We start from the raw sequence: 26,518 nt of genomic DNA on the forward strand, positions 1-26,518 counted from the left end.
ACACACACACAGACATATATATATATATATATATATATATATATATATATATATAAAATATAGGATGTTATAATTATACCGGTGTAACTTTTACTAAGTATTAAGCCGCTCAATAACTTTATATTAAATGTGAATTTTATAAATCCAACCGTTAAATTGAAAGTTCATATCACTTTATACGTGTATATCAAATTTTGTTAAAATTGAACAACAACCGGAAGGTAATCAAAGTGTTCATATTTTAGTGTATTTTGAAATGAATACATTACATCAATTTTGTTTCATAAAAATGAAGTATCAAATCATCTTGGATTAATATAAAATTTGGTATATATAATCTAAGAGATATGAACTTTCAATCTAACGGTTGGATTTACTAAATTCACATTTAATATAAAGTTATTGAGCGGTGTAATACTTAGTAAAAGTCACATTTAATATATATATATATATATATATATATATATATATATATATATATATATATATATTAAATGTGACTTTTACTAAGTATTACACCGCTCAATAACTTTATATTATATACAAAATGTTATATTAATCGAAGATGATTTCTTATAAAACAAAATTAAATTTTTTCGGAAAATTTATATTTTCGATGAGAAAAATTTTGTAGGAAAAGCTATATTATTGATGGAATATTTTAGACAAATTTATATTTGTCGAAAATGTAAGAACTAGTTTTAAATTTGATATGAAAATATTATATGATATAATTAGATAAGATTTTAAGTTAGTATTTTATTAATGGTTGATAATTAAAAAAATAGAACAAGGATAAATACATTTTTTAGAATTTTATATGTTTGATTTAAGATAACTTACAAAATAACTCTTTGTAAAATTATTTCGCTCAATAACTCATGGTGTGTGTTAAATTTATCGATCCAATTAATTGTTAAATTACAAGTTATTAAATTTTACTAATAATTAATATAAAAAATATTAATTAGATTTGGAATAAATTATTTGCTAATTAAAAATATAATTGAAACGTTAATTATTTTAAATTATTTAACTAAAATCTTATTGACAATTTACTATATGATCTTAATATTTTTGTATAACTAATATCTGATTTTAAATTTGATATGAGAATATTATGATATAATTAGATAAGATTTTAAGTTATTATTTTATTAATGGTTGATAATTAGAAAATAAAACAAGGATAAATACATTTTTTGAATTTTATATGTTTGATTTAAGGTAAATAAATATATTAAATTAATTAATAATTTATTTAAAATGTTAAAATTTAATTTATAAGTATGTAATAAATAAATATTTATAGTTTTATAAATTATATTATCATTATAAATTATAAAATTAAATAATTTAAATTATAATTTTAAATAGAAATAAGTAGATGTTAATTATAAAAGTAAGTACATATAAATAAAGTAATTAAATATATTATTATTATTATTCGTAATATAAAATTATTATATATTATTATTATAGTACAAGTATGAGATTGTATATTTGAGGATGACTTAAATGAATTAATTTGTACAAGTTATACTGATAACATACATATACATTTCGGTAGCTTACTCATTAGGACTTCACAGTTAAGCGTGCTTGACATGAAGTAGTACAGGAATGGGTGACCTTTTGGGAAGTTTCCCAGAAATTGCACAAGTAAGGATAAAACACGCTATACAGTAAAATATCGTGAAATAGAACCCTTAAGAGACCAAATATGAGGGTTGTTACATTAATAAATTTATTAAAATTAAAAAAATATAATTTTTGACGGAATTTTTCGACCAAAAAAATTATTTCTGACGGATTTTTTTTTCGACGCCACTTTTTTCGACGGATTTAAATCCGTCGGAAAAAAGATCCGTCAGAAATTTACTTGTTTCTGTCAGAAATTTCTGTCGGAAATCATCATTTTTCTTGTAGTGTATTTAGTAGTTTGGAATGACTCGTTCCAGTTTAGGAACAGCCCGTTCTGGGCTACTAAATATCAAACTTTTTAATAGCTTGGGACGACCCGTTCTGGGCTACTACAACACCCTAAATAAATTTTATGAAAATGACTAAATCATCCTCAATAAAATGTATGAAAATTGGGGTGTTACAAACGTAGTAGGGTAGATGATTTCTTTGTTGCCCATGTGATGCGTTGTACCAATCTGGTGATCTTTCAGGTCGTTATAATAATAATTTGTTGTTTGTCATACCAAATCGTGATTCTATAAAGTGTAGAATTTGTGATCACACCAGGTACATGATCATGGTGTTATGCATGATGAGGACATAAAGGCTTTATCCTCTCTATGCTAGGGTGGGAAGTGCCATGTTGGGTATAGGAGCCACAAAAAGGTCTTTGACATCTTGATGTTGGGCAAGAGTGATGTCTTGTTGGGTGCCATTTGATGTTGATTTTTCTTGTGGTTAGTCTCATTGGGCGTGGACTTTGCCATGTTGGGCACGAACATGACAAATAGGTTCCTAACCTCTCTACGCTGGGCACAAGGGACATCTCGTCAAGCATAGCGATGGTAGTTTAAGAGTATGAAAGAGTTGAGTATTTAATGAATAGAAGAAGAGGAAAGTAATTAGGGAAAAAGAATGAGAATGATAATAATTATGAATAAGATAAGAGTTTAAGAGATGTTATATATTAAGACATATGAGATGTATGATGTGTGATATGTTATGGTTGAATTGAGAATGATGTGTGCAACATTTGAGATGTTGATGAATGATGAGATGTGAGATGATGATGTGTGATATGAGGAAGTCTAGGCAAAGACTTAACAATGAGAAAATCCAAGCAAGGCTTGGTCATTTGAGAAGTCTAAGCACAAAGGTCTGATAGTGTGATGGAGATGAAAAGGCACTTTGTGCATTTGCATTTGTTGTATGTTTGGTGTGATGTGATTTGAGTCCATGCATACATGTAAAGCTTGTTTGGAAGCATATGGATTTTTATGCAAGAGGGTATATATATATGGTCTTCTTCTTTGGCCTTGAGGGTGTTATGGTGGGTAACCTCTAACATTGTAGGGAAATAACCGTAACCAATTGTAATGCCCTCATTGGCCCACTATATAATTCCATCTAGTAAGAATGGACCATTGAGATAGGTGCCTATTGTGAAGTGACCTTGTGTCTTGTCCATGTGTTCCTTGACTGTTTTGACTTTAAGTGCCTTGTGAGAATTTGAATGATACCACATGCATAAAGAATTAAGTCAACTAGTCTACATAAGTCCTTGAGAAATGAAAGTATGTCATTTAAGATTGATGTTTTTAATGAAGTATTTTTAGATTGAGATATGGGTGTTTTTAGTGGACATGAGATGTCGCTGTGTGGTGTTTTAGATAATATTCATATTCTTACACGTGCCTATACTTGCGTGAGATTTATTCTCACTACTATTTATGTGTTATTTTCTTGTTTGGGTTGAATGTCATTTTCAAGTGTTTATCAAGTAGATGTGTTTGAGCTTGTGGGAAACGAAGCTCTTCTATTTTTATATTTTGATGGGAATTACTTTGATTAGCGTGACATTCAGAGCTAATGAATATTTTATGTTTTTCTTTACTCATGTTTATTTTGAGAATCTTAATTTCAAAATTAGAGTTTTATTATGTTGGTTGCTTTTAGTTTCTTTTGAAAGCTTGTTAAGACGATAGTGCCTAATTATTTCTTTTTCCTAGAATCTTTATTATTATTAAAGTAAACCCAATTTTATTTTGCAAAATAAGACATGAATCGTTTTACTGTGTATGAAAAGTTTTATTTAATTTTGAAAGAAGAATACTTTCTTAGTATTAACATGTTAAAGCATTTTGGAGTAGTAGTATGTCATATAATTAATCAAAAAAGAATTCAAAATCATATTAATTTCATAATTAAAAATAATTATTGTTTTAAAAGAATTAAATTGACTAAAATTAAGAGATAAAAATTCAAAATAATTTTTTTTTGAAGCAATTCAATTCAAAATAAATTTTAAAAATAAGATAAATAACTAAAATACAGTATAGTATATATTAATGATATGTGGTGATAATATTATAATATGCGGTGTTACTTTGCCAAGATCACTACTCCTAATTGAAATTTATGTATGCACCGAACCCAAAAGTCTATATTATATTATGCGGTGCTACTTTTGCCAAGATCACTACTCCTAATTGACAAAACAAAGTCCAATCTTTAGAAAATGCACCGTACTAAACTCATTTTGAATTGGGAGCTAAAATTTTGATTCTGGAAAATACATTCGATAAATATTTTATTGCCACTAAGACCCATTTTGGGTTAGTAAAACTCAAGTAAGGCAGATTTCATGTTTCTCAATAAAAGCAGAAACTTACATTGAATAAAGCTATGTCAGTGTCAATCTAATATAACAGGGAATGACTCTTAAATGCATTAGCTTCTTAACAAGCTTAAGATTGTAGGAATATGAAATTGCTAGGCAACAGAGGAAAGAGTTTCAGTGCATTGTGAGCAATCTGTAGGCTCCAAAATTATGAAATTTATCCGTTAGAAACCATTTCATATTAGCTTCAAAACCACAACAGACTTTTCTATTTCAAGTTTTGCAGATTCTAAGTCATCTGTCCATTATAAGAACTTATGACAACACAACCAACTTCATTGTATAAAGAAATCTTATATCTCAACAAATGCAATGCAATCAAACTGTGATTACACATATAACACAAAATAATGGTATTTCTGGTATACAAGGAAATTATAGAACAAATAACATCATTGTTACGTGAAGAATCAAAATAACAAATATTTTTTCCACTCATTTTGTTTAAAACTTTTAACGAACCAACCCAAATAAAATATTTGAAAAGGAGAATCAATTTCTTTTGAAGAAGATCATTTGCTAGCTTACTATTATTTATAACAGAATGCAAGGAAATTCAACAATTAGAATTTAGCTACAGCCGATAGGATAATCCAACAAATTAAACAAGCTAAACAACCACTTACTTTAAATGGTAAGGTTCTGAAACCACTGAGAAACAAATAACCAAATGTAAGATAACAAAAGTTCAGTATGGCAAAGTCAAGCTTTGAACATAATCATAAGAGACATAGAAATATGATTGGACATTGAAACCATGAGTATGATCTATTCTATTATCTCTCAGATTATAGACAACAAATTGTGAACCTTCGTCTGCCAAAAGCAGGATATCTTCATTTTCAGACATCAACAAAGGCATGAATTTAAGTGGAAAGCAATGTCTTGGTTGATGATGGTCGTAACTAACATTAAGAATCTGAGTCCAAGATTTTTGAATTCCAAACTCCCTCATTAGCCAAACAACAAAATGGGTATTCTTGTAATCAAGAGAAAGACACAGACATCCTTTCAAAACCCCTAGATAAGGCTCACAAGGAGGGACTTCAAGAAGACCATGAGGCATCAACAAAAATCTGCACGTATCATTCTTTAGATCATACGAAAATATAACTAACTCATCAATTGTAACAGTATCCCATTCATAACCATAAGGCCCATAACCGAACCTGCTAAGTGCTAACCAATTAAGAGTGCCACTTACTAACTGACCAACAACTTGATTTAGCAAGGGAAAAAGGGGGCAAGTTAAAGTCTTCTTCCAGCTAGAATCACCCAAGGTGAGAACTCTCGTCTCCCTTTTATGTGACTGAACATCCAAAAGAATCACCACCACCTTATAATTGCCACTCGAATCATCACACCCAAATCCAAATCCCAGATAACAGGGTTCATTTTCATAATCAGACGCAAAAAGAACTATGTGTGGCGAATCTTGGGACATGATTCTCGTGGCGGGGTTCCAAAGCCGGACCCAGTATTTCATATAATCATCTGTATCATCAAAATAACCACATATGCAAACTAAGCCATTGCATGCACCTATAACAATGTTAGTTTTACTGAAACGGCGGATACAATTATTTATGGTGGAAGTTGGGTTCTCAAGTAAACCATGTATAGAACAGGGTGCAACAGCAACACTTGCATCATTCCAATCACCCACAGTGTTGTCATATTGGTAGAAAGATAATAGAACATGCTTGTTCTTGGAAGATCTTTGGAGGTGCAATTTAACGAATGCATGATGAAACATAAGGGTAGTCCAGGTCTTAGAAAGGCACCTGAATCGCATGAGATCCTTCACCGGAAGCCATGACAGGATTTCCAAGATGAGTTCTTGAGGGAGTTCTGGAACATAAAAGAGCATTTCTTTCTTCATCTTTGTTCGTTGCATGATATTGCGCTTCTCAATCCCTGGTCAACAATAACACTGCCTTCACTCTTCAAATTTCAAAGTAGTCTTTGTATGTGGTCACTTCACGACCCCTAACCACTATTTAATTTTTACATGGATTTTACTACTTTCTTTGTGGAAATACTATACATCTTATTTATTTATTTACCTTCCATTGTAATTTTTTTAAGAAATTCACTCAAGTGATAGAATTTTTAAATTTTCCTAAAATGAGTGAAAACACTTTTAATTCTTTTTTCTTTTTTTAGCGACTAGCTAGTTTCGTAATTTTTTTCTTGAAAAAAAGTTGTGTTTCAAATTTAAAATTTTTAATGTTAAAATAATATATATATATATATATATATATATATATATTAAAAAGTCATAATTCGAAATATGACTTTCATTATGTACCAAGAAATCAATAAAGTGGTGGATAAATTAGTAGGTTATGAATTATGTCTTAATGTGAACCTTGAGAGTTTTTATATAGTTTTACATTTTTTTCCTTGCTAGTTAAGATAGATATAACCTCTACATTTTATCTCCGAGGTTTTTTCTCTTAGGCTGTTTTTTTCCGCGCGTCAATTAAAAAAAAAATTTCATTTTTTTAAAAGCAGAAGTCGCGTTATATATATATATATACATATAAAATACACTATCCATTTTTTAAAAATATTTCATTAAAGATTTGTTAATTTTCATTAAAAAAATTTATTACCGAAATATTTTTTATACTAGCAACCATTCAGAGATATAAAATGGCATAAAATTAAAGTGGAACTCCTCTTCCTCACAACGAGGGTGACAATGACCCTCTATCCTCTCCTTCTTCGTTGACTCCTTCCTTCTCATTGCCTTCTCCTTCTTCAGATTCTTCTTCCGAATGTATTGCCTGCCCATGCTCCTGCTCCCCAGCATGAGGGTGTTCACCTTGATCTCCACCCCCTCCAAAAAATATCGGGCTGTCCCCAAGCGACATAATTGCTTCATCAAATTGTTTTGGTGTCGGCCATGGGTATAGGCTTCCACCTTCTTTCATTTACGATCAGTCAGAATTTCATGTGTTGGTCGAGAACCACCACCTCTTGAGCGTGCCATCTGAAAAATTAAAACCATTCTTGCAACCAAGTTAATCCACATGTTGATCATAGAAACAAACACAATTCTTCATGGGGCATAAGGAATGATCAATAAACATTTTAACATGTGAAACGCTAAAGGTATTTCAAAGCCACCAATGAACAGGAAAATATTTCCTACTAGCTCCCATGATCAACTAACCACAATGATTTTACACTTTAAATAAAGAACACATATTCACTCAAGCATTTAACCAAAAACCTGGTGGACATAAGAAAGAGAAGCAAAATGCATGTGAATTCTTGCCATGCAAGGTTTACATTTCTTCAGAAAAATGGAACATTTCATTGATTAGTTTTTCTCAAAGCGTTCAATGTGTTCAAATTAGATACTCCACTCATTCAGACATTTCTTCGAATACAAAACATGCAGAAAATAAGAAGGAACATGCATGTGCAATATTAAAGGATCAAACACCCAAGTTCAAGCGTTCCATTCCAAAAATGAAATACATCACAAATGATGTCATCATCATGCTTTAAAGAACTCAAAGAGTAACAAAATCATGCTTAGGGTTCAAAAGAGTTGAAAAAAAAAACAAGCAAATGTTTCATGCAATGTAGAAGGAGGTATGAAGATGGAGACTTTACCTTGAAACCCAAGTAAAAGGTGAGTGCTTTGATGTTTAAGTGTGTGTTGAATGATGAAAAATGAAAGCTTTATAGAGAAGGAGTGAACGGGGAAGGAAAGACGTGGGGAGAAAAGAAGGAGCACGAGAGAAACGAGAGTGAAAATGAAGAGGGAGAGGGTCAGTTTTGAAACTGACTGAAACTGTTCCAACTTCTCTCATTTAAAGTTGCTTCGAGCCCCATAGCCATGGCTGTCAATTAAGTGCTTCAGTTGTGGATATTTAAAAAGGTGAAAAGCCTAGGCCGAAAGTTAGCGCCATGGCTGTGACACTAGTGCTGGAGCGATGGAGATTTTTGAATTTAAAAGTGAGTTCCAGAAAGTTGGCGCTATGGCCGTGAATATTGGCGCTGCAACGGTGAAAGTTTTTAACATAAACACATTTACCCGAGAGTGGGCACTTTGGCTGTGGGTTTGGCGCTACAGTTGTGAAAATTTCTTACACCATAGTGAGTTGCTGCCAAGGCTGTGAGCCTGACGCTTGAGCTGTGAAATTGTTTTCCACATGAGAGCCCTTGGCAGCAAGTTGGCGCTATGGCTGTGAGCCTGGCGCTGTGGTGATGAGACTTACGACACACAAAAATGCTAGGCAGAGAGTTATAGCCCTAACGCTCATTTTGGCGGTATAGCTTTGGAACTTAGAATTAGAATTCTAAGCTTTCAGACATCATAAACAACCAATTCTCCTTCAAGCTCCCATTCCCATGAATTGATTCAGTATATTAAACAACAAAGTGCCCTTAAAACTTCATGCCAAAATTATATTTACACCATATGAACTTCCTAACAAATATACGTAAAACTGTTGAGATTTGGGGAGCTTGAGATTGATGAGATCACCTCTGAAGATTAAAAGTTTTGATGATAACAAAAGTTTTGATGATAACAAATGTGTGGAACAAAGTTGACCAAGGACATCAACAACTTAGAAGTCAAAAACAAAGTCAAAGGAAAATGTTATGTAATAGGAATAACTTTTAGATTGCTTTGATTGAGTTTATCTTGTGTGTGTGCTTTGTGCATAAGCTAATCTGTGTCTAATCTGATTAGGAGTGTATGAGATGAGTTTAAAAGGTTAAGAAGTTATTTTGAGAATTAAAATAAGAGTTTTGAAAACTAACTCAAAATAATCGATTATCATTAAATATAATCGATTATTCCAGCAACAGGCAAAAAAGGATGCCTTGCTACAATAATTGATTATTTGTGAAATAATCGATTATCCCATAAATGAATCTCTGGAATAATCGATTATCCAGCAAAATAATCGATCAAATTGTTTTTGGTTGATTTCCAGAAAATCTAAAGAACAAAATAATCGATTATTCTTTAAAATAATCGATTATCTGGTTCTGAAAATCTTATAAATAGTTTGACCATTTTGAAACTTCAGAACAGAGTTAGAATTGAGAATCAAAATTAGAAAAACGTGTTTGTGAAGTCTTTGTGACATTCTTGGGAGTTTTCTTTGTGAAACCAAGAAGGAAAAACGTTTTTGAAAAGCTTTGAGAAAAGATCATCATCATCACATTCTTGAAAGGAAAGAGATTAAGATTTGCTTCTGAATTCCAGGTGAATTCGTTCCTTAATTCTTTGTGAATACTTGTAAATCTTGAGTAGGTTTCTCAAGTGGTAAGGAATTCTTGTAGTGGGTTTCTACAAGGGGTGCTTTCTTGAGGTCAAGAAAGTGGCTATCTTGAATGTATGAGTGTATGCATGTGTGGTATGCTTGTAAACCTTTTTCATTAAGATAGTGGAACAAATCTTGATTAGGTTATGATTGAGGATTGGATGTAGGTTACATGTGGAGTGGCTGAACCAGGATAAAAGACTTGTGCAATCTTCTCTTACCCTTATCTTTTACTTTGTGTAACATCTTGATTGTATACTGAAAAAATTGTTCTTAATTAACATGTTTGCATGAGTAACATTGGTTTGAACTGAGTATTACATATTGTTCTATTGGTTAATCAAGAAAGCATATAGGATTCATTCTTCAATAACAAGTCTTTAAGAAACTTCATTGAAAATTCATCTTTAGAAAAGTTTAATTGAAATAAAGATCCTAAATACTCTGAAATTTTTTTAAAAGTGTCATAGAATCCAATTCACCCCCCTCTTGGATTGAACCATTCTTTTCTAACAATTGGTATCTAGAGCAAGGTTCTTGAGAGTTATTCAAGATTTCAAAAATGGCCAATAGCAACCTACCCTATGGTGAGGGTGTGTCTATTCATAGACCTCCTGTTTTCAATGGTGAAAACTATGTCTACTGGAAAATTAGGATGAGAATTTTCATTGAAGCAATTGATATTGCTGTATGGGATGCAATTGAAAATGGACCCTATATCCCAATGACAAAAGATGATGATGAGAAGAGAAAAAAACATTGGAGTGAGTGGAGTGATGATGAAAGAAAAAGAGCCCAATATGACTATAGAGCCAAAAACATTATTACATCTGCATTGTCTATTGATGAATTCTTTAGAATATCACAATGCAAATTTGCTAAAGAAATGTGGGATACTTTGCAAGTCACTCATGAAGGAACAAGTGATGTAAAGAGATCTAGAAAGCATACTCTCATAAGAGAATATGAATTGTTTAGAATGAACAATGGTGAATCTATTTATGACTTTCAAAGGAGATTTACACACTTGATAAATCACCTTGTTGACCTTGGCAGGAAATTTGAAAAAGAAGAGTTGAATATGAAAGTGCTGCAATGCTTGGACAGATCATGGCAAGCAAAGGTGACAGCCATAGAAGAATCAAAATACTTGACCTCTTTGACCCTTGCTACTCTCTTTGGGAAGCTAAGAGAGCATGAGCAAAAGCTGCACATATTTGAGGAAAACGAACAGCAGGACAAGAAGGGCAAAGGAGTGTCACTAAAGGCCTTGAAATCTGCCAAAGGCAAAGATGTGTGTGTAGAATCAAGCTCCGATGATTCCGAAACTGAGAACTTCAACTTGCTGGTGAAGAAGTTCAGAAAATTCTTAAGGAAAAAGAGGAATTCCCCCTACAAGTTCAATAAAAAGACTAATAAGAAAGAGGAAGCAAGTACATCCTCCTACAATTGCTTTGAGTGTGGAAAATCGGGACATATAAAAGCTGAGTGTCCAATCCTCTTGAAGAAGCAACAAGAGGAGAAGAAAATGAAGAAAAATGGCAAAGGGAAGAGAGCCTACATTGCTTGGGAAGATAATGACTCAAGCACAACAAGTGATGAATCTGAATTTGAAGAAAACAACTTGTGTTTGATGGCTGGAGATGAACAAGACACAATTGTAAGTGACTCTGGCCTTGAATCTAATCCAGACTATGATCAACTCCAAGAAGCTTTTATACAAATTCATAAAGAGGCTATGAAATTAGATGCCTTAAACTCAAAGCTTAAAAACAAGTTGAAATGGTATGAAAATGCTTTAATTAAAGCTGAACAAGAGCTTGAGGATTTGAAACATGAGCATGAAAATCTTCAAAACTATTTTCAACTTTAGTGAAGCTCATTGTGAAACCTCCTCCTCCTCAAAAGATGTTTGTGAAAATTGCAAGACTTTTGAAAAAGAAAATGCTGATTTAAAAACCACTCTTGCAAAGTTCACAAATAGAAATGCAAATTTGAATATCCTTTTGGGAAAACAAAGAAACACTTTTGATAGGAGTGGACTTGGTTTTAATCAAAGCATGAGCATGCCATTCAAGTCAAAGAAATGAGCTTTTAAGAAAAACCAAGATTTCATAAAATTTAAAAGCAATTTCTCTAGACAAACAACTTGCTATTATTGTTGTAAGAGAGGTCACACAATAAGAAATTGCTACTCTAGGAAATATAGAGTTCCAAATGGAAAAATGGTTTGGATTGAAAAGAGCCAAAGGCTGAGAACTAACCAACAAGGACCCTTCACATGGGTACCTAAATTTTTTCTCTGAATCTTTGTTGTAGGAATGTTTGAGGGCCAAGAACTTACTATGGTATCTTGATAGTGGCCGCTCAAGGCATATGACTGGAGATCCTTAAAAATTCTCAAGTCTGAAATTGAAGAATGAAGGATATGTTACCTATGGTGACAACAAAAAAGGGAGAATTCTTGGTCATGGTAATATTGGTAACTCCTCCTCTCAAACATTGATTGAGAATGTATTGCTTGTTGATGGGCTGAAACATAATTTGCTGAGTATAAGTCAACTAAGTGACAAAGGTTTTAAAATTAAATTTGATAATACATGTTGCCTGATATGTGATAAAAAGACAAAGGAAATCAGATTCATTGGAAAGAGAATTGACAACATATACATGCTTGACTTAGAACACTCAACATCAATTTCTAATACTAAGTGCTTAATAACCAAAGAAGACAATATTTGGCTTTGGCATAGGAGAGCTGCACATATTCACATGGATCATTTAAATAAACTGAGTAGGAAGGAATTAGTGGTAGGATTACCTAAACTCAAGTTTAGTAAGGACAAACTATGTGATGCTTGTCAAAAGGGCAAGCAAGTGAAGGCTAGCTTTAAAAGAAAAAATCAGATTTCCACAACTAGACCTTTGCAATTGATTCACATGGATTTGTTTGGTCCTTCAAGAACCATGAGTCTAGGTGGGAACTACTATGGGTTAGTTATTGTAGATGACTACTCAAGATTCACATGGGTTATGTTTCTTGCAAATAAAAATGATGCTTTTAATGCCTTTAGAAAATTTGCCAAGCTTGTTCAAAATGAAAAGAATTCAAACATTACCTCTATAAGAAGTGACCATGGAGGTGAATTCCAAAACATTTTGTTCCAAAAATTCTGTGAGGAGCATGGTATAAACCATGATTTCTCAGCACCTAGGATACCTCAACAAAATGGGGTTGTTGAGAGGAAAAATAGGTCTCTTGAAGAACTAGCTAGGACTATGTTGAATGAGACAAAATTGCCAAAATATTTTTCGGCTGATGCTATTAACACAACTTGTCATTTGTTAAACAAAGTTCTGATTCGGCCCATATTAAAGAAAACACCCTATGAAATTTACAACGGAAGGAAGCCCAATATTTCATACTTTAGAGTGTTTGGGTGTAAGTGCTTTGTGCTGAACAATGGGAAAGAGCAACTTGGAAAATTTGATGCAAAGGCTGATGAGGCAATCTTTTTAGGATATTCTACAAATAGCAAAGCCTATAGAATCTATAACAAGAGAAATCTAGTTGTTGAAGAATCAGTCCATGTTGTATTTGATGAGACAAACAAACAAGAGACAAAGCAAACTGAAATAGAGGACTTGACTGATTTGCTTGATCAACCTCTTGGAGAGTGAACCTAATGAAAAGCCTAAAGAGAGTAAATCACATGAAACCACTAAGGATACAAGTGAACAATTGCCTAAGGAATGGAAAACTTCTAGGGACTTATCAATGGATAATATAATTGGAAATATTGGTAAAGGAGTTTCAACTAGAAGTGGCATTAAGAATATTTATAATACTATGGCTTTTGTGTCACAAGTTAAACCTAAGAGTATTGATGAAGCACTAAAAGATGAACATTGGTTAATGGCCATGCAAGAGGAACTAAATTAGTTTGAAAGAAATGAAGTATGGGATTTAGTGCCAATACCAACTAATTATCCAATTATAGGAACCAAGTGGGTTTTTAGAAATAAGCTTGATGAATCAGGAATAATTATAAGAAATAAGGCAAGACTAGTGGCTAAGGGGTATAATCAAGAAGAGGGAATTGACTATGATGAAACCTTTTCCCCTGTAGCAAGGATAGAAGCCATTAGATTACTTCTTGCTTATTCCTCTATAACGAATTTCAAGCTTTATCAAATGGATGTGAAAAGTGCTTTTCTCAATGGATTGATACAAGAGGAAGTGTATGTGGAGCAACCACCAGGTTTTGTGGATTTTAAAAATCCTAATCATGTGTACAAACTTAAAAAGGCACTCTATGGCTTGAAGCAAGCTCCAAGATCATGGTATGATAGGTTGAGCAAATTTTTGATTGAGAATGACTATATAAGAGGAAAAGTAGATAATACATTGTTTGTGAATAAATTTAAAAATGATACAATGTATGTTCAAATCTATGTGGATGATATTGTATTTGGATCTACTAATATCTCTCTATGCAAAGAATTTGCTAAGACCATGCAAGGAGAATTTGAAATGTCAATGATGGGGGAGCTTACATTCTTTTTGGGGTTGCAAATCAAACAAATGAGTAATGGAATCTTCATAAGTCAAAGCAAGTATTGCAATGAACTATTGAAAAAGTTTGGTATGGAAGGGTGTAAGGAGGCTGCAACACCAATATCAAACACTTGCAATCTTGACTTGGATGAGAAAGGCATAGTTGTTGATAACTCAAAGTATAGAGGTATCATTGGATCACTCTTATACTTGACAGCTAGTAGGCCTGATATAATGTTTGTTGTGTGCTTGTGTGCAAGATTTTAGGCAAATCTAAAAGAGTCTCACATGAAATGTGTAAAGAGAATTCTTAAATATCTGAAAGGTACAACTAATGTAGGTTTGTGGTATCCAAAGGGAGTCTCACTAAGTCTGATAGGCTACTCAGATTCAGACTATGATGGGTGTAGACTAGATAGAAAAAGCACAAGTGGTACTTGTCACCTACTAGGTAGTGCACTTGTCTCATGGCATAGTAAAAAGCAAGCTTGTGTTGCTTTAAGTACAGCTGAGGCTGAGTATATAGTAGCTGGGAGTTGTTGTGCTCAAATTCTTTGGATGAAACAACAACTAAGAGACTATGAAATTGAGTTAAATAAAATACCTCTGAGATATGACAATACAAGTGCAATAAATTTGACCAAAAACCCAATTTTGTACTCTAGGACAAAACATATAGAGATAAGACACCACTTTTTGAGAGATCATGTTCAAAGAAATGATTGTGTTGTAGATTTTGTTGAGACTAGTAAGCAATTAGCTGACATATTTACAAAACCTCTACCAAGGGAAAGATTTAATTAATTAAGAATTGAACTAGGGATAGTCAATGAATGTTGTTTGAATTGATTGTGATTTGAGAGTGATTGTATGATTGTTTGGAATAAGTATGAAACATTGATGCATAAAAGAGAGTGTTCAAGAAGTGGATTAGACTTGGAGAAATTTGAAAAGATAAATTTCTGAGAAACAAAACTTCTCTGGAATAATCGATTATCTTAAAATTTAATCGATTATTTCAAGTGAGCCCATAATAATAATCGATTATTTGGGTAATAATCGATTATCTAGGAGATGAAGAATTCCAAGAGCCTCTATAATAATCGATTATTTGGGGCAATAATCGATTATCTGGGAAGAAGAATATGAAAAGCCTCTGGAATAATCGATTATCTTGGAAATAATCGATTATCTAGGCAAAGTTGAGAAAAACAGCCCTCTGGAATAATCGATTATTCTAAAAATAATCGATTATTTAGTGCAGACAGGGTTTTTGAAGGTTTTACTGGTACAAATAATCGATTATTTGTAAAAATAATCGATTATCTGTGTGACGTTTGGTTTTTATGAAGCATTTTGAACGGTTTATATGAGCGCCAAACCCTTAACTTCCCATTACTCTTCAGTTAAGAAACCTCTCCCCACTCAGAAATGTGCTAAGGCATAAGAACCTCCAAACTCTCTCATTTCTCCATATTCTCACATTCTCTCAAACTCTTAAACCTTAACCTCTTCATTTCTCTTATTCTCTTCTTCTCCACCAAAACCCATCCATGGCTTCTTCCTCCAAAAGACCCAAGAAGCTAGAAGTGAGGGGGAGCAAGCGTCCTCTGCCCTCAAGGCAACTAATTTCAAAGTGGTTTGCGGATGAGAAAACCCAGGAGTATTACTTCGAGTGGTATGCGGGTCAGAGAATCATCCCTCCCAAAACCCTGAAGTTGGAGTGGTTCAAAAATGAAGGGTTTAGCTTTCCAACTCTGCTAGAGCACCAAGACCTTGGGAAATTCTTGGAACTGGAAGGACCCTACTATCCTGAGCTGATCAGACTATTTCTCTGCTTTGTTACCAACAATGAAGGGATAATGCAATCTGTTGTGAAGGGCAAGCTGATAAAGCTTGATGGACCAACCTTGAAGGTGACTACCGGGCTGAGCGGCAATGGGAGTTCCAAACCCCAACCCTTCAACTTTGGTGATTTTGAGGAGCTGACGACCTTCAGAGATTGTTAGAGGAATCCTGAGAACACCAACTACAACAAGTGCTTGGCGGGAGGTATGAAGAAAAATTTCCATTTGATTTCTTTTATTATTGCTTGGATGATTAAACCGCGTTTGCACAACCATGATCAAATGTCAAGGGATGACATTTTGCTAATGCATGTGATTAAAAAGAAAATCAAGATTGATTGTGTATCAGTGGTGAATGACTACATGTGGAAGGCGAGAAGGAAAAAGGATGGTCCAATTCCTTATGCCTTGTTGCTGTCTAAAATTTTTGAGAATGCAGGGGTAGATTTGATAGAGGAGAAGAAAATTATTCTCCATGCTTCTAACAAAATTGAGAAATCTTCCTTGCATCACATGGGGATGCTCAAACAAGAAGATAAGTGGGTATTCAAAGGAGATGTACCTCCAACCCCTGAACCGGCAACAGATGAGGATAGCGTTCCATCTCATGATGAGGACCAGCCACCACAGGTCGAAGCTGAACCTGACAGAGAGCAAGAGGCGGAGCCTAAGCCATTCTCTCCTTTCGAGCAAATTATGATTAATAAGCTTGATGCTGTTATGGAGATGTCTAAATGCATGAGTCAATATATTCGGGTATTCTTGATCGGTTTGATACCCTTGATCATGAAATTAACCGACTTAAGACTCACCTTGGGATGCCTGAAGACTCAGATTGATTAGTGTTCTGTTTTGTTCTATTTTTTTTGAAGTTTAATTTTTGGTTTTTTTAATTTCAATTTTGATCGGGTTGTAATCATTTTAATTTCGGAATAATTTTATTGCTTTATGTTGTTGAACAATTTGATTTCAGGTGAAATTTGAAGGTTAAATTCTGATATATTGTGATTTGGCTGATTGGTTGTATGATGTTCTGTGATTGAACATTGATTGATGGTGTGATGTTTTGTTTTGAACATTATTATATGGTTCTTTGATGTTTGGTTGGCATATTTGATAATGTTTTTGATTCTGAATTCTAAATTGTGGATTGTATCTTGTGATTTTGGTTGAACAATTCATGTTGCTGATCTGATGATTATAACTTGAATATTATGGTTCAAGTTCACAAAGTTTTTGTTGACCAATACCTATGTTGTGTTAAATCAGTTTTTGGTATTGTTCTGAGCATATAAGGAGTATGCATAAAGCTTATACAGTGTGTTGTGGACATACATAACTTGATTTGTTTTTGATGATGTCCAAAGGGGGAGAAAGGTTTTGTTTTGGTTGTTTTGCAGGTTTTGAATGTGAAAGAAAAGGCAAAAGAAAAATGAACAAAATGGCTTAAGCTTAGATTGGTTTGTCATCATCAAAAAGGGGGAGATTGTTGAGATTGGGGGAGCCTGAGATTGATGAGATCACCTCTGAAGATTAAAAGTTTTAATGATAACAAAAGTTTTGATGATAACAAATGTGTGGAACAAAGTTGACGAAGGACATCAATAGCTTAGAAGTCAAAAACAAAGTCAAAGGAAAATGTTATGTAATAGGAATAACTTTTAGATTGCTTTGATTGAGTTTATCTTATGTGTGTGCTTTGTGCATAAGCTAATCTGTGTCTAATCTGATTAGGAGTGTATGATGATGAGTTTAAAAGGTTAAGAAGTTATTTTGAGAATTAAAATAAGAGTTTTGAAAACTAACTCAAAATAATCGATTATCATTAAATATAATCGATTATTCCAGCAACAGGCAAAAAAGGATGCCTTGCTGCAATAATCGATTATTTGTGAAATAATCGATTATCCCAGAAATGACTCTCTGGAATAATCGATTATCCAGCAAAATAATCGATTAAATTGTTCTTGGTTGATTTCCAGAAAATCTGAAGAACAAAATAATTGAATATTCTTTAAAATAATCAATTATCTGGTTCTGAAAATCTTATAAATAGTTTGACCATTTTGAAACTTTAGAACAGAGTTAGAATTGAGAATCAAAATTAGAAAAACATGTTTGTGAAGTCTTTGTGACATTCTTGGGAGTTTTCTTTGTGAAACCAAGAAGGAAAAACGTTTTTGAAAAGCTTTGAGAAAAGATCATCATCATCACATTCTTGAAAGGAAAAAGATTAAGATTTGCTTCTGAATTCCAGGTGAATTCGTTCCTTAATTCTTTGTGAATACTTGTAAATCTTGAGTAGATTTCTCAAGTGGTAAGGAATTCTTGTAGTGGGTTTCTACAAGGGGTGCTTTCTTGAGGTCAAGAAAGTGGTTATCTTGAATGTAGGAGTGTATGCATGTGTGGTATGCTTGTAAACCTTCTTCATTAAGATAGTGGAACAAATCTTGATCAGGTTATGATTGAGGACTGGATGTAGGTCACATGTGGAGTGGCTGAACCAGGATAAAAGACTTGTACAATCTTCTCTTACCCTTATCTTTTACTTTGTGTAACATCTTGATTGTATACTGAAAATATTGTTCTTGATTAACATGTTTGCATGAGTAACATTGGTTTGAACTGAGTATTACATATTGTTCTATTGGTTAATCAAGAAAGCATATAGGATTCATTCTTTAATAACAAGTCTTTAAGAAACTTCATTGAAAATTCATCTTTAGAAAAGTTTAATTGAAATAAAGATCCTAAATACTCTGAAATTTTTTTAAAAGTGTCATAGAATCCAATTCACCCCCTCTTAGATTGAGCCATTCTTTTCTAACAAAAACACCCTTCCTAGAAACCAAATTAATAATCTTTTTTCTCTTGAACTTCCTATCATAACAAATATCACACCCTATTAACTGCATATAATGCTGTAAACCATCATCAAAATGACACCTTACATACTTAACAAGCAATTAGCATGGTCGCACCAATTCAACACATCAGAAAACATCCAAAACACTAATTAACATGCATTATAAAATTAAGCATATCTATGAACAAAAATTTTATCTACATACTACTTAGCACACAAATCCAAACTTAAAAACATGAATTAAATAAAAACATGCTAATTTAATGTCTTTAGCTTGACAATTCATGTATGGTCATGGCTCCTTCAATTGAGTGGTGGTAGTGAGTCTTTTAACCTCGCCACCCAAATAGTGTTTAAGCCTTTGACCATTGACTAACCACGTCCTTCCAAAGGCAGAATCTTCAAGTTTAATAGCCCCATATGATTTACTGACTTGATTAAGCAAGGGCCTGACCAATTAGATTTGAGTTTCCCAGGGAAAAGTTTTAACCTGGAATTGAACAATAGTACTTGTTGGCCAGGTTGGAAGTTCCTGTTCAGAATTTTCTTGTCATGATAGGCCTTCACTTTTCTCTTATATAATTTATTGTTCTCATAGGCCTGCAACCTCATTTCTTCCAATTCCTGCAATTGAATTTTTCTCTTCTGACCAGCTACCTTCATATCAAAATTCAAGGCTTTCAAAGCCCAAAATTCCTTGTGCTCCAACTCCATAGGTAAGTGACAAGCTTTTCCATAAACAAGTTGAAATGGAGTTAATGCAATTGAAGTCTTGAATGCTGTCCTGTAAGCCCATAAGGTATCATCCAACTTCATTGCCCAATCCTTCCTTGAACTTGCAACTGTTTTCTTCAAAATCTTTTTTAGTTCCCTATTTGAGACCTCTGCTTGACCATTGGTCTGGGGATGGTATGGGATAGCTACCCTGTGCCTTACTCCATAGTGCTCAAGCACTTTTCTCAGTTGAATGTTACAAAAATGAGTTCCACCATCACTTATAAGCACCCTGGGAGTACCAAACCTACAAAACACATTTTTCTTGAAGAACCTGATTACAGTCTTGGCATTAGCCTTCTGAGTAGCACTTACTTCAACCTATTTTGATACATAATCCATAACTACAAGTATGTATTCATTTGAATATGAAGATGGAAGTGGGCCAACAAAATCAATCCCCCAACAATCAAAAACTTCCACTTCTAAGATACTTTGCAAGGGTAACTCATGTCTCTTAGAAATTTTCCTTGTTCTTTGACACTTATCGTAGCTCTTGCAATGTTCATATGCATCTTTGAACAAGGTTGGCCAATAAAATCCATATTGGAGAACCTTTACTGCTGTTCTTTCTCCATTATAATGTCCTCCATAGGGTGAATTATGACAATGCCAAAGAATATCTCTGATCTCAGCCCCATGGACACACCTCCTTAGTAGACCATCAACACCTATCTTAAACATATATGGATCATCCCAGACATAGTAATTAGAATCTATGAAGAACTTATTCTTTTGTTGCCAATTATACTTTTCCGGAACAACCCCAACTACTTTATAATTGGCCATGTCAGTAAACTAAGGGCTTTCAACTACTGCAAACAACTGTCCATCAAGAAATTCTTCTAAGATTTCTTCTTCTTGACTAGTCACCTCCTTATTGACAAGTCTTGATAGGTGATCAACAACATGATTCTCACATCCCTTTTTGTCTTTGATTTCTAAATCAAAATCTTGTAACAGAAGAATCCACCGGATCAATCTAGGCTTTGAATATGCTTTTGTCAACAAATACTTGATAGCAGCATGGTTAGTGTAAACAATGATCTTTGAACCCACAAGGTAAGAACGAAATTTTTCTAATGCATACACTATGGCTTGCATAGTGAGTAACATGAAAAATTTTATCCTTCCTTTGGCCCAAAATAGATCCTATAGCATAATCACTAGCATCACACATTAGTTCAAAATCAAGTTTCCAATCAGGAGTTGTGATTATAGGAGCTGAAACAAGCTACTTTTTAACAATTCAAAAGCCTGTAAACAATCATTATCAAAATCAAACATGTTATTTTTAAGAAGAAGGTTATTGACAGGCTTAGCTATCTTGGAGAAATCTTTTATGAATCTTCTGTAGAATCCTGCGTGCCCCAAGACGCTTTTGATTCCCTTCATGTTGATTGGTGGTGGCAGCTTTGAAATGATATCTACCTTGGCTGGATCTACCTCCATGCCCTTTGGAGAGACTTTACAGTCAAGAACAATGCCCTCTCTGACCATGAAGTGACATTTCTCCTAGTTTAGCACCAAATTAGTCTTTACACACCGCTTGAGAAATGTGTTAAGATTGTTAAGGAAAACTTCAAAGGATGAGCCGAACACGGAGAAATCATCCATGAAGATTTCTATGCATTGCTCCACTAAATCATAAATAATTGCAAACATGCAACGGTGAAAGGTAGCTGGTGCATTACACAATCCAAATGGCATTTTCCTATACGCAAATACACCAAAGGGACAAGTAAAAGCTATCTTCTCTTGGTCTTCCGGATCCACAACAATCTGATTGTAACCTGAGTAACCATCCAGAAAACAATAGTAAGCTTGCCGTGCTAACCTTTCAAGCTTTTGATCCATGAAAGGCAATGGGTAGTGATCTTTCCTTGTGGCTTGGTTCAACTTCATGTAGTCTATACGCATCCTCCACCAGTCATAGTACGAGTGGGAATCAAGTCGTTCTTCTCATTATAAATCACAGTCATACATCCTTAGGCACAACTTGAACAGGACTAACCCAAGCATTGTCAAAAATAAGATAAATCATACCAGCCTCAAGTAGCTTGGTCACCTTTTTGCTCACCACCTCTTTCATTGTTGGATTCAAGCGTCTCTGAGGTTGGGCTACTGGTTTATAATCCTGCTCCATATAAATCTTGTGCATGCAATAAGAAGGACTAATCCCCTTCAAATGAGATAGAGTCCAACCAATAACACCTTCATTGGCTTTTATCACTTGAATCAACTGACCTTCTTGTTCCTTTGAAAGCTGGCTACTAATTATGACTGGTTTCCCACCATTCTCTTCTAAAAAGACATATTTTAACTGAGGTGGCAACTGCTTCAATTCCAGCTTCACTGTTTGATCTTTTTCTTTCTTCTTCAATTCATCTTTTGACTGAACATTGGCATAAGAGTTTTCACCTTTATTCAATGCATCAATCACATCCTGAACTTCCTTATCTATGGCTTTATCCAACTCTTCATCAAGCATAGACAAAGCTTTCTCCAATGGTGATGAATTCTTGAAATTATTTTGAGTTTCCAGATACACATCATCTAATACATCAATTCTAAAACAATCTTTATTGCCCTTAGGGAACTTCATTGCTTCAAATACATTGAAATTCACCTCTTCATCTTGGACCCTCACCTTCATCTTTCCATCATCCATGTCAATAATAACTCTAGCTGTCTTCCTAAAGGGTCTACCTAAAATTAAAGGAACCTCAATGTCCTTCTCCATGTCCATGACTACGAAATCAACAGGAAACATGACATTATCAACTTTCACTATCATATCTTCCACTATGCCATGTGGAAGCTTGATGGATCTGTCTGTCAACTGCAAGGTCATTCTTGTAGGTCTTACTTCCACTTCTCCAATCTTCTTTAGCATGGATAATGGCATTAAATTAATATTGGCTCCAAGGTCTAATAGTGCCTTACCCACTGATAAATTACCAATTGATACAAGGGGAGTGAAACTGCCTGGATCCCTAGATTTCTGAGGTAAAGACTTCTGTATATTAGTACTGCATCTTGCTTTAAGCTCCACAATCTCTGCTTCAAGGACTTTTCTCTTCTTAGTTAACAACTCCTTCATGAACCTAGCATAAGTGGGCATTTTCTCCATGGATTTAGTGAAGGGAATATTTATCTAGAACTTCTTTATGATATCCAAAAATCTCAAGAACTGCCTTTCTTTTTCTTTCTTAGAAGGAGCATGAGGGTAAGGTAAGTTTCTTACAGGAACAGTGAAAATGACTTCCTTGCCCTTCTTTTTATTTTTCTCCTTCTCAAATCCATTCTTCTATTTTATTTTCTCATTATTTACACTCTCATTTTTATTGTTTTCTTCCTCATTCTTCTCAATCTCTTCCTCAACCTCCCTCAATTAAACATTTTCTTTCTTTTCATTTTTGTCACTCACTCCAACATCTCCACCAACTACCTTCCCACTTCTTGTTGTTATTGCTTGGCAATGCTCCTTGGGGTTGGTCTTGGTGTTGGCTGAAAATGGACCTCCAGACATGTCAGTTAATTGTTTAGCTAGCTGACCCACCTGTACTTCCAAATTCTTGATGGAAGCCTCAGTATTTTTCTAGTTGTTCATAGACACCTCCATGAACTGGTTCAGAGTCTCCTCTAATTTACTGGTTCTTTAACGCATAGAAGGATAAATAGGCTATTGTTGTTGTTGTTGTGGTGGTCTATTGGATGGTCCACCTTCATTCCTCCATCCATATCCTTGGTTGTCGTTGTTTCTCCAACCTTGATTCCCCTACATATAATTGTTAGTATTATAATTATAGGAATTAAAATTACCTCTTTTCTATTGGTTACCCACATAGTTGACCTCTTCTTCATTTGAGTTCTTAAAACAGTGACCATTGGGATATTCTCCCCCACAAAAATCACACTTTAAAGAAGCATTTGATTGAGCTGGGAAAGAAGCAATAGCATGAAGCTGTTGTGGTATTTTGGCCATCTGCTTAGTTAGTGCTTTGATCTGTTGAGCTAGTAGCTTGTTTTGAGCAAGGATTGCATCACTAGTACTTAGATCAACAACTCCTCTTTTATGAGATTGGTGTCTTCCATGCTCTGCTTGGTGATCAAAATATGCCAAAGATTCTATAAAAGTAGCTTCATTTGGGCCCACAGTCATCATGGTGCCACCAGCTACTGCATCTAATAACATCTTCACCTCAGGCTTGATTCCATTAACAAAAAAGTTAAGTTGAGCTATATCTTCAAACCTGTGGTTAGGACATTTTCTAAGCAATAACTTAAATCTCTCCCAGGCTTCACAAATGGTTCATCTGCACCTTGCCTGAAAGTTGTGAATTCTGATTTAGCCTTAATATACTTGGATGATGGATAAAATCTATTAACAAACTTATTTTCCACATCACCCGAACTTGTCAAACTTTGATTAGGGTGAGATTGTAACCAAACTTTAGCTTTTCCTATCAGAGAAAATGGAAACAACCTCAAGTATACAACTTCCTCATCACCTTCAGGAATTCCCATTGTTCCACATAGTTTGTAGAAATTTGAAAGGTGTGAGTATGGGTCTTCATGATCAAGGCCAGCAAATTGTTGTGAGCTAACCAAAGTAAGGAAGGCAAGCTTCATCTCCATAGCTCTAGAAGTATTTGGAGTTGCAATACTAGAGAAATGCCTAGGACCATGTTGTTGTGCATAATCACCTAGGGTGCTTCTTGGAGGCGTGGCTGGTCCATGTCCACCATTATGAGTTCCTATTCCCTCTTCAGCCATCTCTAATTCGAGGAATGGTTGATTTGATGAAGTAGAAGAACTCGGAAGATCTTGATGTTGTTTTTGGAGTCTCTCCAACTGTCTAAGCCTTCTTGTCCTACTGTTGTTCCACCTTGTCATTCTTTCAATTTCAGGGTCAAAATGTAATTCCTCGGCTGGAGTCTTCCCTCGCATAGAACTCAAGAAGTCTGCACAAATAGGTGAGTCCACAAAACACAACAAGACAAATATATCTATATATTATAAATATTCACAGAATGAATTATTTACACAATTACAAAATCACAAGAACAAGAATTACTAAATAGCACCAAATCCCCAGCAACGGCACCAGAAACTTGATGAGATTTTAGATAACACTCCACTTGGCAAGCGGACCAAGTTTCGTTGTAGAAATACGGTATCGTCCTCAAGGATTTGAGAATTTAGTAATCCTTATCTAATGATTAATATAAAGACGTTGATATGATTGGAAGTGAGCTAATGTGAAGCAAAATTAAAACGGTAATGTAAAAGTTATAAGAACAATTATATGAAATAAGGATTGGACCTTGGAGCACTTGCTAACCCTTAAATTTCCTTAAAATAAATATGATTTCAACTTCATGACTTCCACGTTCAGTTAGTAATTCAACAAGATTCCTCAAAGTTGAATCCTAAAGTAATTAATCTAAAACATGATTCCTTTATGTTTTGAGATTAACACTTTACATTAAGAACAATGACTTGAACAATAGTGACTAACCATATCAAGTCTATCTCTAGAACAAGAGATGATTAGATGCAAGATTTGGTTCGGGTTTTCAAAGACGTTTTCCAATAGGATTCAAAACCAAAAATTCATACAACGGGTGATCAAGCCGATATAAGCATTAAAAGTAGAATCAAGCACAAGTAATGAGGATGAAATGCATATATAGATTTAAGAAATAGAAGAGTTAGTAGTTACACCAAGACCAATCCTCAAAAGGTTTAGCCCTTCATGGCCATTTACAAGATCAAAGGAGTAGAAGAAGAAATTACAAAGGAAGAGATGAAGAAAAGGAGTTGATCCTCGTTCCCAAGTGATCCAGCCTCCAAATCTTCGTTCCCACTCTGTTCTTCCCCCTTCGTGTGCTCCCGATCTTGTTTTTGCTCTGTTTTTTTGTTCTCCTCTTTTCTCCCTTCAATCCCCCTTTTATATTCGCTTCAAACATGATGGAATCATGCCTAGGAAGGCAAGGGGTGACACATTGAAAGAGCCAAGAGGAATGGGCTAGACATGAAGGTTTGGGTCAGTCAAGGCCCAATGGGCCCGATGGGCTTGAAAGGCCCAAGTTGTGCTTTTCATGGGCCATATCTTGTTTTAGCTATTTTCCTTATGTCTTGTATATATCATGTTAGTATAGTTTTTCTATATTTTGGGTCTTGTATTTTGGACCATTTAGGATAGCATTTTAGACTATAGGTTTATTGGGCCTAATTTTGGGCTTCATGGGCCTTTGGGCTTTTGGTACCCAATATTGGACTCATTTCAATTCTTGTAATTTTTCTTTTCCATTGTATTTGCTTGGCCATTGTATTTAGGCCATTAGAATAGGAATTTAGAAGGATTAAGTATTAAATCATGAACCATAGAATGTTAATTACATTTAGGAGTAATTAGAGTTTCATTTGAGTCACATGTTTTGTGCCAAAGGTGGCTGCACATGTATACATTCAAATGAACCCTAAATTACCTCTAAATGCAATTAAGAATCTAGAAGGAAGGGCTGCACATGGGTTAGGATAAGTGGACATTCAATTTGAATTTAAATTCAAATTTGAATTCAAAATTGGCGCCACTTTTGAGTGCACATGTGATGGCTCCAAAGACTCCTTTGTTCTGTGGCTTTAAATTCTTGACTCCTTCACTATTGTAAACACTTTTGATTAATGAGAATTTTTGAGTTTCACTTCAGCCAAATTCTCTCCAAGAGTCATCGAAATCTTACTAACCCTAGACTTAGGAAAACCTCCATTCCTAAGCTTGAAAGTGAGCTTTCATTTGGA

The 26,518-nt window shown here is 34.2% G+C and overlaps 2 protein-coding genes across 2 annotated transcripts; both read right to left on the bottom strand.

The window, feature by feature from the left end:
* Positions 1 to 5,054: 5,054 nt before the first annotated feature.
* LOC109802004 (F-box/kelch-repeat protein At3g23880) lies at positions 5,055 to 6,248 on the bottom strand. The gene has a single exon (XM_020363192.1). The coding sequence runs from the start codon at positions 6,246 to 6,248 to the stop codon at positions 5,055 to 5,057; it is 1,194 nt and encodes a 397-aa protein (XP_020218781.1).
* A 15,438-nt stretch (positions 6,249 to 21,686) lies between these two features.
* LOC145957379 (uncharacterized) lies at positions 21,687 to 22,841 on the bottom strand. Its single transcript, XM_083073624.1, has one exon. It carries the CDS (start codon positions 22,839 to 22,841, stop codon positions 21,687 to 21,689), a length of 1,155 nt encoding a protein of 384 aa, XP_082929750.1.
* Between the last annotated feature and the right edge of the window lie 3,677 nt (positions 22,842 to 26,518).

This window comes from Cajanus cajan, chromosome 4 (assembly GCF_000230855.2).
Source record: "Cajanus cajan strain Asha chromosome 4, NIPB_CcT2T_4, whole genome shotgun sequence".
Taxonomy (NCBI): Eukaryota; Viridiplantae; Streptophyta; class Magnoliopsida; order Fabales; family Fabaceae; genus Cajanus; species Cajanus cajan.